Source organism: Maylandia zebra, linkage group LG1 (genome assembly GCF_041146795.1).
Source record: "Maylandia zebra isolate NMK-2024a linkage group LG1, Mzebra_GT3a, whole genome shotgun sequence".
Taxonomy (NCBI): domain Eukaryota; kingdom Metazoa; phylum Chordata; class Actinopteri; order Cichliformes; family Cichlidae; genus Maylandia; species Maylandia zebra.
Window position 1 is genome coordinate 6,231,059 of NC_135167.1, and position 13,337 is coordinate 6,244,395.

General features: G+C 38.6%; 1 protein-coding gene across 1 annotated transcript; it reads left to right on the forward strand.

The window, feature by feature from the left end:
- The first annotated feature begins 1,449 nt into the window (after window positions 1-1,449).
- dnaja2a (DnaJ heat shock protein family (Hsp40) member A2a) lies at window positions 1,450-11,374 on the forward strand. The gene is made up of 9 exons (XM_004539798.6): window positions 1,450-1,614; window positions 2,621-2,680; window positions 4,014-4,243; window positions 4,376-4,456; window positions 4,580-4,713; window positions 4,810-5,006; window positions 8,758-8,902; window positions 9,174-9,301; window positions 10,236-11,374. The coding sequence occupies exons 1-9, from the start codon at window positions 1,537-1,539 to the stop codon at window positions 10,422-10,424; spliced, it is 1,242 nt and encodes a 413-aa protein (XP_004539855.1). The 5' UTR covers window positions 1,450-1,536; the 3' UTR covers window positions 10,425-11,374.
- The last annotated feature ends 1,963 nt before the right edge of the window (window positions 11,375-13,337 follow it).

Here is a 13,337-nt window from a genome sequence, read left to right on the forward strand (position 1 = left end):
GGGTGTGACTGATTGGATGAGTTTGTTGTCGAAGTATTATTGCACTGTTCATGGCCTCTCAGAAGAGGAGTGAGACGGGACGAGGAGATCTACTGACACCCAAGACAATTTGCACGGACAAGCTCTCATATCCCCCTCCGGTCCTAATGCTGGATGAGACATCTGAGGTTATAATATGCCACAACAGTAATGGATCTTTGACATGAAAAATGAAGACAAGTTAGACGTGGAGAGATCTTAATTATTGAGACACTCGCTATTAGGTTGAATTCATTAACTGACTTCAAAATTGAATTTCTGTGCAGGCATAACAAACTCAATGCCACTCTAAATCGTGACCGACATCTTAAATTAGCATCGGGTTTAAAACGAATTAAAATAAATTGCAAATATCTGCAGTGCTAATGTGGTCAAGTACAAGATTATATTCCCATGTTGTGAGTGTGCGATAATCACATGGTTTGGATTGTACTAAGATGCAACCATTCAAAAACAATGTATTCCATAATAAATAAAAGGGCCCAATAATAAATCAACCATAATTTGTCTGCAAGGAGTGGAGGTAGTCAAGGTGGATGAGTTTAAATACCTGGGATCAACCATCCAAAGCAACAGAGAGCTGAAGAAGAGACTGCAGGCAGGGTGGAGTGGGTGGAGATGAGTATGAGGTGTGACAGAAGGATATTAGCAAGAGGGAAATGGAAGGTTTACAAAGTAAAACCTGCTATGATGGATTGCTTGGAGATGGTGTCACTGACAAAAAACAGGAGATCGAGCTGAAGTGGCAGAATTGAAAGATTCTCAGATTTATTTATAAATGAGTATATCAGAGGGACCTCAAGTCCAATGCTTTCGAGACAAATTAGAGAACCAAGGCTGAGATATTTTGGACATGTGCAGAGGAAGGATAGTGGATATACTGGACAAAGGATGTTAAAGATGGAGCTGCCAGGTGGGATGAAAACAGATAACGTTTATGGATATAGTGGAGGATGACATACGGAAGACTGATGTGACAGAGGAGGATGCTATGAAGAGGGTGACATGGGGGCAGATGATCTGCTGTGGTGATCCCTAAAGGGAGCGGCCAAAAGAAGAAGATTCAGTGAGCATAAAGAGAAACAGAAAGTTCGCTTTTCATTAACAGACTGTAAAAACAGGATGGCAGTTTGAGCTCATAAACTGAGTTTAAACTTTTATATGTGAAGGTGTAACTATAGGGCCAGTTATAAAATGGCAAGAAATTGTTCAAGCTTTGTCTAAATTAACTTTAATTAAATGATTAATATTTGCTAAAATAAATAAATGAATGAATGAATAAATAAGAGAAGAAGAAAAATGAAAAGGAAATCGAGTGTTTACTCTCGTGTGTAAGCTCATCAGTCATCAAGCACATCCACGCCAGGGGGCACCAGCGGACACGCGGCGGGTCTGACTTTCCGGAAATGGAGACACGAGGCGAGCCAAACATTTTCCACCGGCTCCTTCTCTCTTTGTCCATCCAGCTCCTGTCGAAGCAACATCAACAGCAACACCATGTCGAATGTTGTCGACACGAAATTGTACGACATCCTCGGAGTGTCTCCGTCTGCAACTGAAAATGAGCTGAAAAAGGTAAATACACGGGAGATAATTTGCGGGATTATATATTGCGTTTAAGCTTCAAAGTCTTAAAAGTGCCTCAATCAGGAAATGCGTTGCTATGCGAAGCTAACTAACATTAGCAGTGAATCAGGCTGACCGGCCTGGATATTCATGTGACAGTCGGGCTGTGTCGTTTATGAGTTCAATAAATGTTTTATTTTTCTTTCACAGTTTAGCTACGATCGACTAGGAAAACGTATGTTTTTCATTTTGTTAATGTGAAAAAGGTCAACCGAAACCAAGGCTAGCTCGTACGCATCAAACGATTGACCTCACGCTAGCTTTAGCTTAAGTGTTTGTCGCGAAACCAGCCAAACTAGTCCTTGATTTTGTGTTTGACAAACGGTGGAAATAGATTCCTAACACGTAGTGATCAAAATGAGCCGAAGAATCCAAGTTTGATATTTATTCAGCGGTTTTGTTTTTTTATTTAAATTTGGTTGGGTTTTTTTTTCTCCCAACCGGCGTGTGATGTTTTTTTTTTAACTGGCCATGCTAGACTAGACTAAATTGATGTTCACCGACCTCTTGTTTATTAGCACATTATCGGATAACTTTATTACGCTGTCATATTTTCATCTTAAACGTTATCGTTACCCCGTCCGTGCTTGGCGAGAAGATATGCTAATTAGCTTAGAAGCGTTAGCACTGAAATTGTCAGACATTTTGAGTTGCCTTTTTTCACTAAAGGGTAATTCCCGGGGATGGGTGCGTGGAAATGGTGAATAGCAGTCGTCGCTACTAAACCAGTTATGGATTATTGTTGGGAGAAAATGATTTTTTTAAAGCCGAGACAGAAAGTGCGTGGCCGGCCAGGTTTGTTCGGGGAGGGAGGCACGTGTGATTGCGTAAACCGTAGATAAGCTTCCTTCATGTGTGTTGGAGTCATGTCGACGCAAGTTTCCCGTAAACAACGCATGCCCAATGTAAAACTTGCTAGCTAATGGAGTTATCTCTGTTTTTTGTTATTGTCTAGGCATACCGGAAACTCGCAAAAGAATATCATCCCGACAAGAACCCTAATTCTGGAGATAAGGTAACTCCTCCGTGGCAGCCTCCACCTGGTTTACAGTGGAGCTGGTCATCATATGTCCAGATGAGTTATGCGATTATGTTTGTTTTAATTATGTTTGAAATTAAAAAACGTGATTGGGAAAACAATAAAAAGCTAAAAAGTCTGTTTTCATTTTATGCACCAAATTCTAATGTATGTGTACTTAATTACTCTGTTTCGTTTATTGATTTGCAGATTTTCTTTCTTTTGTTTTTTGGATGTTTATTAAAATTAGTCCTTTGGATAAAGTGCAATGTGTTGCTATCAGTGTTATGTATAACTAAAGAAGAAAAATAGTTTAAAATGTTTAAGTAAAACATTTTAAACATAGAGAACATGTTCTCTCATAGAGATGTGCCTAGTATTTTGTGTATCTGAAGCTTTAATGTATCTTTCAGTCCTGTTATGACAGGAGTTACTTCCCGTTTTAGTTTTACTTTTGCTTTGTGGTGATTTCGCTTTAAGCCTTTACATTTCATTAAGGGTTTAAATTGTTATTGAACATTGAGCTGAAGTTGGAAGAGCCCTTTCCACAGCTGTGCTTAACATTCGCATTAGTTTCTAATGTAGATTTTGGAATGTTTATTGAAAGGTGTGTGGGGGGAATTACAAGCCTCTCTTTCATCATCCCCAATATGGCAGTGAGATTTTCTCAGCAGGAAATTGTTGCCAACAGGAAAATGGCAACTTTAGAGTCTTAAGCCTGGAGGCAGTGTTCATAATAATGAAAGCATTTGAGTTTTGGAAATGGTGTGTCCTACCGAGAATATCCTTTACACTGGCTGTGAGATTAACTTGTAACTCATGCTGAACGTCACATTTTATCTTCAAAGCAAATGGAAGCTAGATGTTATTCTTTTTAACTATTAGTTTTCTTTCTAATTTTTTTTTTTATTGGAGACCTAAGAGTGTTGGTAAAGTTTGTATAGGTCAGTTGAAACTTTGAGTTACTGTTTTGACAGGTAATCAATTTGCTGTGAATTTGCTCTGAAGTCTTATGTTTTGGAGAGCTGAAATTGTACCCAAGACTTCTGTCCCCCTCGGGTGTTTTAGATGGAGCCAAAGGAAAATCCCAAGTGTTATTTATTTTTCACCAGTTTAGTTGATTGGTGTCTGCTTTCCATAAGCTTAAGACACATTTTTATTTAATGGTTCTAAAATGAACCCCAGACTGTATGTGTGGCTGGATCTAAGTGGGTCAGTTAATTGTTTTGTCAAATCCCAAAAGCCATTTTGAAACAGGCCGTTCCCTTCGTCCAGTTAATTTTATTTTATTTTTTGTCTTGTCTCCGTTTCTGGTCTTCTCAAAATGTAGTTCAAAGAAATCAGCTTTGCCTATGAGGTGCTAACTAACCCTGAAAAGAAAGAACTTTATGATCGCTATGGAGAACAAGGCTTGCGGGAAGGTGGCGGGGGTGGCCCAGGGATGGACGATATCTTCTCCCACATCTTTGGAGGTGGACTCTTTGGCTTCATGGGTGGACAGAGCAGTCGATCCAGGAATGGAGGTCGGAGGAGAGGAGAAGACATGGTCCATCCACTCAAGTAAGACCTAGCTTGGAAACTCAGATGAAATTGATTTAATGTTTTTGTGTTTGCAATTAATTAAAATTGCTCTTGATGTGCAGCACAACTATTTTATCTTGCATCAGTTGATATCATGTTTTTTTTCTGTAGGGTTTCACTGGAGGACCTTTACAATGGAAAAACAACTAAACTACAACTTAGCAAGAATGTACTCTGTAGCACTTGCAATGGGTGAGTAGTATAACCAACATCTTGCTGTTATTTCTGCTTGATAGTTTAGATATTAACAGTTTTAATCCTGGGATATTTGTTGGTTATTACAACAAATCCATCTGTGGCTTTGTGTGAATACAGGCAGGGAGGCAAGACGGGTGCTGTACAAAAGTGTACGGCGTGTAGGGGGCGTGGCATGCGCATCATGATCAGACAGCTGGCCCCGGGTATGGTCCAACAGATGCAGTCAGTGTGTACTGATTGTAATGGAGAGGGTAAGTGCCACAGTGATGTAAACCATGACTAAGCACTTGCGTGTTTTATTGATCTGCACAGATCTCTGATCCTGTGTTTTATTTAATCTGCCCCAGGTGAGGTGATCAGTGAGAAAGACCGCTGTAAAAAATGCGAGGGCAAGAAAGTCGTGAAGGAGGTGAAGATTCTGGAGGTGCATGTGGACAAAGGCATGAAGCATGGCCAGAAAATTACCTTTGGAGGAGAAGCTGACCAGGCACCTGGCGTTGAACCTGGGGATATAGTTCTTGTCCTGCAAGAAAAAGAGCACGAGGTACATGGGGGGAGTCTGATTCATGTTATCCTTTCCCTCGTAACCCATGCATACTCTGTAATAGGAGGTGATGGTTTTAACATTATTTTGAGCAGTCTATTCTCCTTTTGTGTTTTTTGTATGTCAGTTGCTAATTACTTCACTCCCATAAAAAGGTGAACTTCTTCTAATTCAGCTCCTCACACCTGACCAAAGCTTCCTGTTGCATTCTTTTGATGTCAAACTGTTGATTCTGTTTTCACTAATGGCCAAAATCTCATAGTCTCAGCTGGTTCGTAAAATGTATGTATAACACAGTATAACACAGTACATGTGTGGGTGTGCAGAGGTGACGAATTTACGCACAACTTAAATAAGCATCAAAGAAGTGGAAATAAAATCTCGGAGACGTTGGAGTTAGTCATGCAGAATTTGTATATTTCAATTTTTTTTTAAATAAGTTTTAATTACATTTTGATTTTTGTTTTGATTTCAGGGTGTTTTTTAAATAAATTTGGTTAGTTTTGGCGTGTTTATAAATGTTTAGTTTTAATCTTTAATTATTTTAACACAGAGGATATTTATCTAGGAGCAGATTTTAACATTTTGGAATGAGTGTTATAGCAGCAGAGTGTCAGGCTGGTGTAGAGGTTAGTATTATCATTCCCTGGGGTGTTTCCTGCATGGAGTTGGCATGTTCTGCCTGTGGGAACTCAAGCTTCCTCCCACAGTCCAGACAGACACGTAAGGTGAATAAGTCATTCTAACAGGTGAATTATGCTTCTGTGTTAGATCTGTGTCGTACCTTACGTCATAACCAGGACCCTATTATTATTATTTTTTTTTTTCCCTACAACATAACGTTGTAGGTAACGTTTCATGATTTCATTTTTAATTATGATGCTTGGGTTTTTACCCCCTCCCATCCCACCTGATGTGGTTTAACAATGCACTTTTTGCATACAACCTGAGTACATCTGTGAGCATTGTGGTAACTTGGAGCGTTGCATACAGTTTGGAAGGCATTTGGGGGGCAATCTATAGCATTTTCAGTTTGCTCTAGTAAATTCACTTAGTGTAGTAGATGGACGACCTGGTCATTGTTTCTCTGTCTATGGCATTATGCTTCACCTAACTTTCATACTAACATGCCAACCTCCTGCAGCGCTGATGGATAATAATTTTATGGGTCTTAGGTAGGGCTGGGCCATATCATACCGTTCACGGTAATACCGGTATAATGTCGGGCAACGATAAGAAAATGAAATATCGCGATAGAATATGGGTGAAACTGATACAGATTAGAAAAATATGATTTCTGTATCAGTCATAGTTTTGTGAGCTGTCAGAGCCTAAAATGCAACATTACTAAGGTTGATAGTTTTTAATTAATTTTATCTCTCATAAAAGCTGCAATTGTCTTGATCAGATATCATGTCAAATAATTTCTTATGTGTTGAGGCACCCCTCCTTATGCAATACGAGATTTAAATAATTGTTTTAGCACTTTGAGCACTCAAAAGCCTAAGTCATGTGTTATATAGTGTTTGATTGTGGGCTAAATGGTGCACCTGCTGTGGAATATATACAGCTGTTGTTCGTGAGTTTATGATTCATGAGTAAGCTACTGATTTAAAACACCCCCTCTGTTTGCAAGAAATAAAGTAAGAAAATCTTAAATTGTATCACAGAAAATTCTAACAGGGAAAAAAAGTCTGTATTTCAGTGCATATAAGAAGGAAAACATTATACATTATTGAGTTTTTATAATTAAATCGTATTATGCCTTAATGTTGAATTTCTTTGGTAGCAAAACGTCTTGATGCATTCTCAATCATCCAGGAAAGTAAATCTCCAAAAAGTTGATTCTGTTCATCTGGACGTAGCGTTTTGTGGGAGAAATGTTTCGTCACTCATCCAAGTGACTTCTTCAGTCTCAGCTGACCGCAGGTTTCCCCAATCTTATAAACCGTACATTTGCATAATGACTGAAACCAGCCCACTGAAGGATGCAAATTCTCATTACCACTGATCAAAGACCACTGATCAATGGCCATGAGTACCATTCACAGAGAGTTGGGGAATGGCTGCAATTACAGCATTGTAAGATGGCGAAAGATGGGTGTGCCGTGGGCTCCCCAGCCTAAGGGTTAATCTTTCGGCATCTTACAATGCTGTGATTGCAGCCACACAGTGGACCAAAGGAAAAAGGATTTTGTGTAGTAGCTGAACACAGTGTTCCTGGAAATGAAGAAAAGGAGTGTTTCTGTTCACTGAAAAATCAGCGCTTATGATTCTACATGGTTGAAGTGTTGAGTTCCTGGTTTGCATTAACAACACTTGTAGCTGGATGCCAAAAAGTGATGGGTGTCCTCTCATGAAATAAAGTTATATTGACATCATGAGTGGTGGATTGATAGGCTAATCAGTCTTGTGATGCTGATCTTTTTTTCAAGAGCAATTCAACTAAATGTTGTAATTTTAATAAAACAGACAAATCGTAATGAAGCTTATTTGTCGTAATGGTGCCAAATTCAGAAATATGCAAGCCACTTACCTTACTCGGCTGAGGTAAATAAAGACCCTGGTAAATGTTAAAGGAAATGGGTTGTGGATGGTTTTGGCTTAACTAGAACACCACCCAGAGCTTCAGGAGTGCCTCTGGCTCCTCCCACAGGATGTCTATCTTTAATGTCAAAATATGTCATTCATAGACATCTGTAGCATAATGAGTTGGTACAGCCAGCAGCAACAACACATAAAACACTGATCATGGAACATCAGTACTCTTTATGAAATGGCACTATATCAAAAGGTCTGAAAATCATTTGAAGTAGTACAATAAAAAGTATTTAAGAGGCATTAAAAAAACTACTTGTCTGTGTATACAGGAATACATTCTGACAGCATCCTATTGAGTAAATTAGTAACTTTTTTGTGCTATACTTGTTTGTACTATTGATTTCTAACAAATGCTCTAAGGCAGAGGTGTTTAGTGTTCGGATACAATACAGTTTACAAAAATGTGATGGTGCGAACTTAATTGTTTTCTAATAATTAATAAAAAATAATTAAAATTGACAAAGCATTACAGTGCCAAAAAAGCTAGCTTGTGGAACAGTGTGAATTTAAAGTACAAGGCCTCTACTGAGTGTTCCATTATGGGTTGATGTTTGTCTTGTTAATTCTAGCCTTTTGATAAGATATTTATTTGCCTGTCAGTTTAGTGTGCAGGAGTTCTTAAAGCTGTTGTGTAACGCATTTTACTGCAACATAAGAAAGAAATGTTACAAAACTCCAAGTTCATAGCCTCCCCCAATGTCTTGACTGCCAAATTACACCATGAAGAAGCATTGTCACACAGTCAATTATAGCTGTCACAGATGACGAGCTCAAAAGACACTGTCAGAGAAAATGATTCTGACCACTTTAAAAGGCTATCAGTCACAGACAAAAGCAATTTGTTCTGAAAAATTATCTGTTACCGTGTTTAATGTGGTTTTTATGAGAGAATAGGCTTCAGCGATGAGAACTCTTTGGATTATTGGAATAAAAAAAACTTTTTTTTCCCCCTAAAATTGACTAACTTCTGCTTTAGCCCCAGCTTTATTCAAAGGTAATGATATACAGTGACATGCTTTCCCACACTGTCATATTTGGTATATCAGGAAATGATGCTTTGTTTGTTTGGTTTGTTTGTTTTTAAATCTGTTAGAACTGTGACGATTTCATCTATTAATAGATATTACTAACAATCTCTCTCTATTTTCAGACATATAGACGAGATGGCAATGACCTCTTCATGAACCACAAGATTGGGCTGGTGGAGGCGCTGTGTGGTTTCCAGTTTATGTTGAAACATTTAGATGGAAGACAAATTGTTGTTAAGTACCCTGCTGGCAAAGTCATTGAACCAGGTAAACATCCATTTTTAACATTGCTTTTCTTACTGAATTTGTCAGGAACAGACTGCATCATTATTCAAAGCTCTGACGTGGTTGCCAGATAAGTGTATTAGCCTAGCAGGTGTCCAGCTTTGGGCTTTATTGGCAGAGAGTTTCTATCATTGTAAAGATGTTCTTCACACTAACACTGGGGGGTGGGTTTACCCTAAATCCCCAGTGCTGGAAATACTGTTTAGAAAAATGTGATTAAGTCTAATTTTAAACAAACGGCACTCTTTTCTAGGCTCTGTCAGGATGGTGCGGGGAGAAGGCATGCCACAGTACCGAAACCCTTTCGAGAAAGGAGATCTTTATATCAAGTTTGATGTCCAGTTTCCTGACAACAATTGGATCAGCCCTGAGAAACTTGGGGTATGACAGATTTGTGCTTTTAATTTACTGTCTTTAATCTTCTAATTTTGATTTGTCTCATTATAGACAAAGACCAAAGCTCATTCTTCGTACTTAGAAGTAATTACAAAACTGTCCTTCATAGGCAATTTTTTTTCCTCCATATAATTAGATTAAGACATTAAAACTATATTCCAAACAGACTTAAGTCAGCGAGTCATTTACAGTTGAGTTCAAATATATTATTTAAATCAGACTTGCCCATCAGGCCTCTGAGGGGGCATCAGTGATGGCAGCACACTGAGGCAGTAAATAGATTTGCTCTTTTATTAGCAGCTTTGAAACAAGCAAGGAAAAAGGGAAATATTGGCAGCAGTGTTGATGGAGAAAGGCCACAGCACACCTTACTTTGAACAACAGCTGCTTTAACTTGAAAAATATACATGATTTTCAGACAGCTCAGCAGTGAGTTAGCTGTCTGACCTGTAACATGTTCACATGTAGGACTGCTGTTTTTCTTGGGTGGAAAGCAATTTATATGTGTACGGTTAGTGGGGAGAAACCCAAGGTGCATGTTTTCTCAAATGATTTTTTTCTACTATGTCTTCAGAGTCCGTCACATAATCTGGTTTTGGTCTGAAGAGAAAGTATGACCTGTTTGTTTGTTGTCGTTGTTTTAACGAGGGGGGGAAAGATATTAATTTCATTCAGACTTCCATTCAGCGATTTGATTCCTTCTTGTGATGAATGTGAAAGTACTTAAATTCTGTCACGCTTGTCTTTCTGGCTGAGGATGGAAGTGAATTTCTTCCTGAGACAGCACCCCTTCTCGCTCTCTCTCTCCTTGTAGCAGTGCACTCATGACCCCACAACCTTCTGACACCAGAGAATGGTTAGAAATCCCAATGAAGCTGCCTGTTAAAGCTGTATTTTGAAAATTGTTTTCCCTGTGAAGGAGCTGGAAGACATGCTGCCCTCACGGTCAGAGCCACCCATCATCAGTGGAGACACGGAGGAGGTCGACCTGCAAGATTATGACGTCAGCCAGAGCTCGTCATCTGGTAACCGCAGGGAGGCTTACAATGACAGCTCGGACGAAGAGGGCAGCCACCACGGCTCGGGAGTACAGTGTGCCCACCAGTAATCTCATGCGCTTTCCCACTCTGACATATACACATACAGACACACACAACCCATGAGCTAGATGGGAGAAAATGTATGAGTTGCAGACTAAACAAAGGCAGGTCAGGCTCAGTAGCTCCTCAGACACAGATCACAATCACACTGACTGTGCACAAGTTGTTGATTGTTTGAAATATTGTGCCCTTGAATCATTTTGATTTTTGTCTGAGGAACTAACACTGGTGCAGCCAGAGACAGATCTAGACACTTTAAACAGCAACTTTAGGTAAAAATTCATATAAAATATTTAAGATGTAATGAAACAAGTGGTCGCCTCAGTGAACACCATGTTAGGATGACGATCTTCTGTTCATACAGACTTCACCCACCCACCTTTCTCTTCCTCTGTCATGGCTGATAGTCCAGTGTCCTGCTAATTGGAGCTCAAGATCAGTAAAAAGGAATGTTTCTTTGTGACATGGGTTCTGTTTTCATAGTATTTACATTAATTTAAAAGACTAACCAATGTGCAAAGACAAAGCAGCTGAGCAACGTGACATGCAGATCCTCGGACTTATGCATTCATGGACTTGTCGACTCGGCGCCATTTGTAGGATTTGTTTTCTGATTTTTACAGCTTTAGTTTCTTTCTAGGTTTTTACGTGTTGTTGTTGTTTTTTTTTTGTTTTTTTTTGTTGTTTTTTTTCCCCTGTCTTTACTTTTTAATTCGAACAGAAATTTCATTAAGTGTGTATATCACTGAAGTGGTTGTTGGTAAGCTTCATCAGCTGCTGTATTTCAAGGCTGTGTGATTTAAAAATAAATAAATAAATAAAAACCTATAGTCTGTACCTGTGCTGAGACCATGTGCATGTACAAAGCTTTGGTTCCCGCACTTGTCAAACATCCAATAAAGCAGCACACTTCTCAAGAAATGTCTATGAAGTTGTTGAATAAACTGTTGAAATATCATTCGTAGTGTGTTACATTGATTTTTGCAATGTTTTTCTTTTTGCCACCAGAAGTAGTAGGCTAGAAATAAGTTGAAGCCATCAGAGTTTTGAAATGGCTCACTAAGGGAAAAAAGTTGTTCTTTCTATACACAATGTGTCAATGACGAGAACTAATCCAAGGATCCTGCCAACTATTCTCTGGAGGTACTGTATGACTAAATCAAAAAACATTTCCATCCTCAGTCAGCTGTCATCAGTGAACGGGATCGCACACTGTCCTAAAAGCAGTCTGAGTGGAAAGACATGCCAATGAAACTACAATGCTGTGACCTCTGTAGTTCTTGAAGAGGCAGCTGATCACTGCTTCTTCCATTAGTATTTGTGTACAGTGTAAACTGTTGAATGGGTTGAGAAGCACGCATATATACATGCATATACATTTCAACTGGTCATGCTGGTAGCTTTGGTTAGTGGTGCTGATTTAAGTAGTGTTGCCATTTAAGTGTCCTGTGATGTGGTTTATTGACTTCAATGTGAGGAACCCTTAGTGACCTGAACATCGGGCATCTATTGGCCCTTTCAGTGTCATTTAAAGAGTGAAACAGCTAAAACCAAGCTATTTAATTAGTGTGGATCATGTCCTACCTGTGCCAATGACCCTTGTGTTTAACAAATCTCAGCTACGTCTTCTTTGTAATCATCAAACTTTTATTAGAGTTCAGAAAAACCTGTGTAAATGCTGGTATCTGATAGGTCACTGAGGAATTTCCTTCATCAGTGCTTGTTTTAGAGGGCTCCTGACATTTGTATTCTATTGGAAAATGCAGTAAGTTATGAGCCATCAAACAAATATGGAACAATGCAAATTAGTGATAATATTGAAGAAGTCACTTGTTGACCCATTAGCGGGGGGCCCTTAAACAGTTCTTTTTTTGGTGGTCATAGTAGTAATGCTAGCGAAGGAGGCAAGGGTTTTGTGTTGCAGTGTGGTGCAGATTAACAGAAAACAAAAATCTGTTTTACAGTTTTCCCAAATTTGGGGATAGTGGAGTATGTAGGAAATGTAAGAAAGTTAAAATGACAATCTAGTAAAAGTCTTTTATTTTAATTTTAACAAGTACATAAGTAATAACAAAATCATTTTATTTCCAATTTTGCTGTGTCAGTGTGAAAAACAATCGTTATTATTTATGGTTATCATGTAAGTTTAAAGACAAGCTTAGACAGCATTTTCACATTGACTTTTCATTATGGAAAGGATGGAATTTTCTTTAGTGCTAAGTCAGTTTTAATTTATGGCAAAGATGAAGTTAGCTACTTCACTGTAGAAGCAAACCCTAAAGTGCTTAGTAAAAGGGTGCCGAACATAAGGCCCGGGGGGTGTAAACGGCCGTCAAAGACTCAAAATGCATCCAGTTGATTGCTTTGGATAGGTGCATTTTCATAAATTTGAGCCTACCCCTTTTCCTATTTATAAGGACCGCCCCATGGCCTTTCATACTTATTTACCAATGTATTAGACAGAATCTTTTTTTATTTTATTTCACCATCTACTATACTTACTATACTATACTACACTCTTGGTTTTATAATGACAATTTAACCCCCGAAATGTCAGACTGACAGATTTCTTTCTTCATACTGTTGACATTGCACTTGTTTTTGTTATATTATAGCATTAAACATGTAGTAAACTTCTTTGTACTAGAAAGATCAGTTTCACTGGTCCAGCTAGCTTAAATCAACGTCCATTGACTAGATGGACTTAAACAATGAATAACAAAATACAAGGAAACTTAGACCCAAACTAATAACAGCTACAACATACCTAAGAAAAGAAATATAGCAATAAACCCTGACAAATTGGTAACTCTTTGAAGTGTTACTGCATTCACAATCAGTCACTTTGTGCAGTGAGTCAAAGCATTGGGTGGACTGCATCAGGCTAAACTAAATTGATAGAATTGAGTGGACTCGTACTT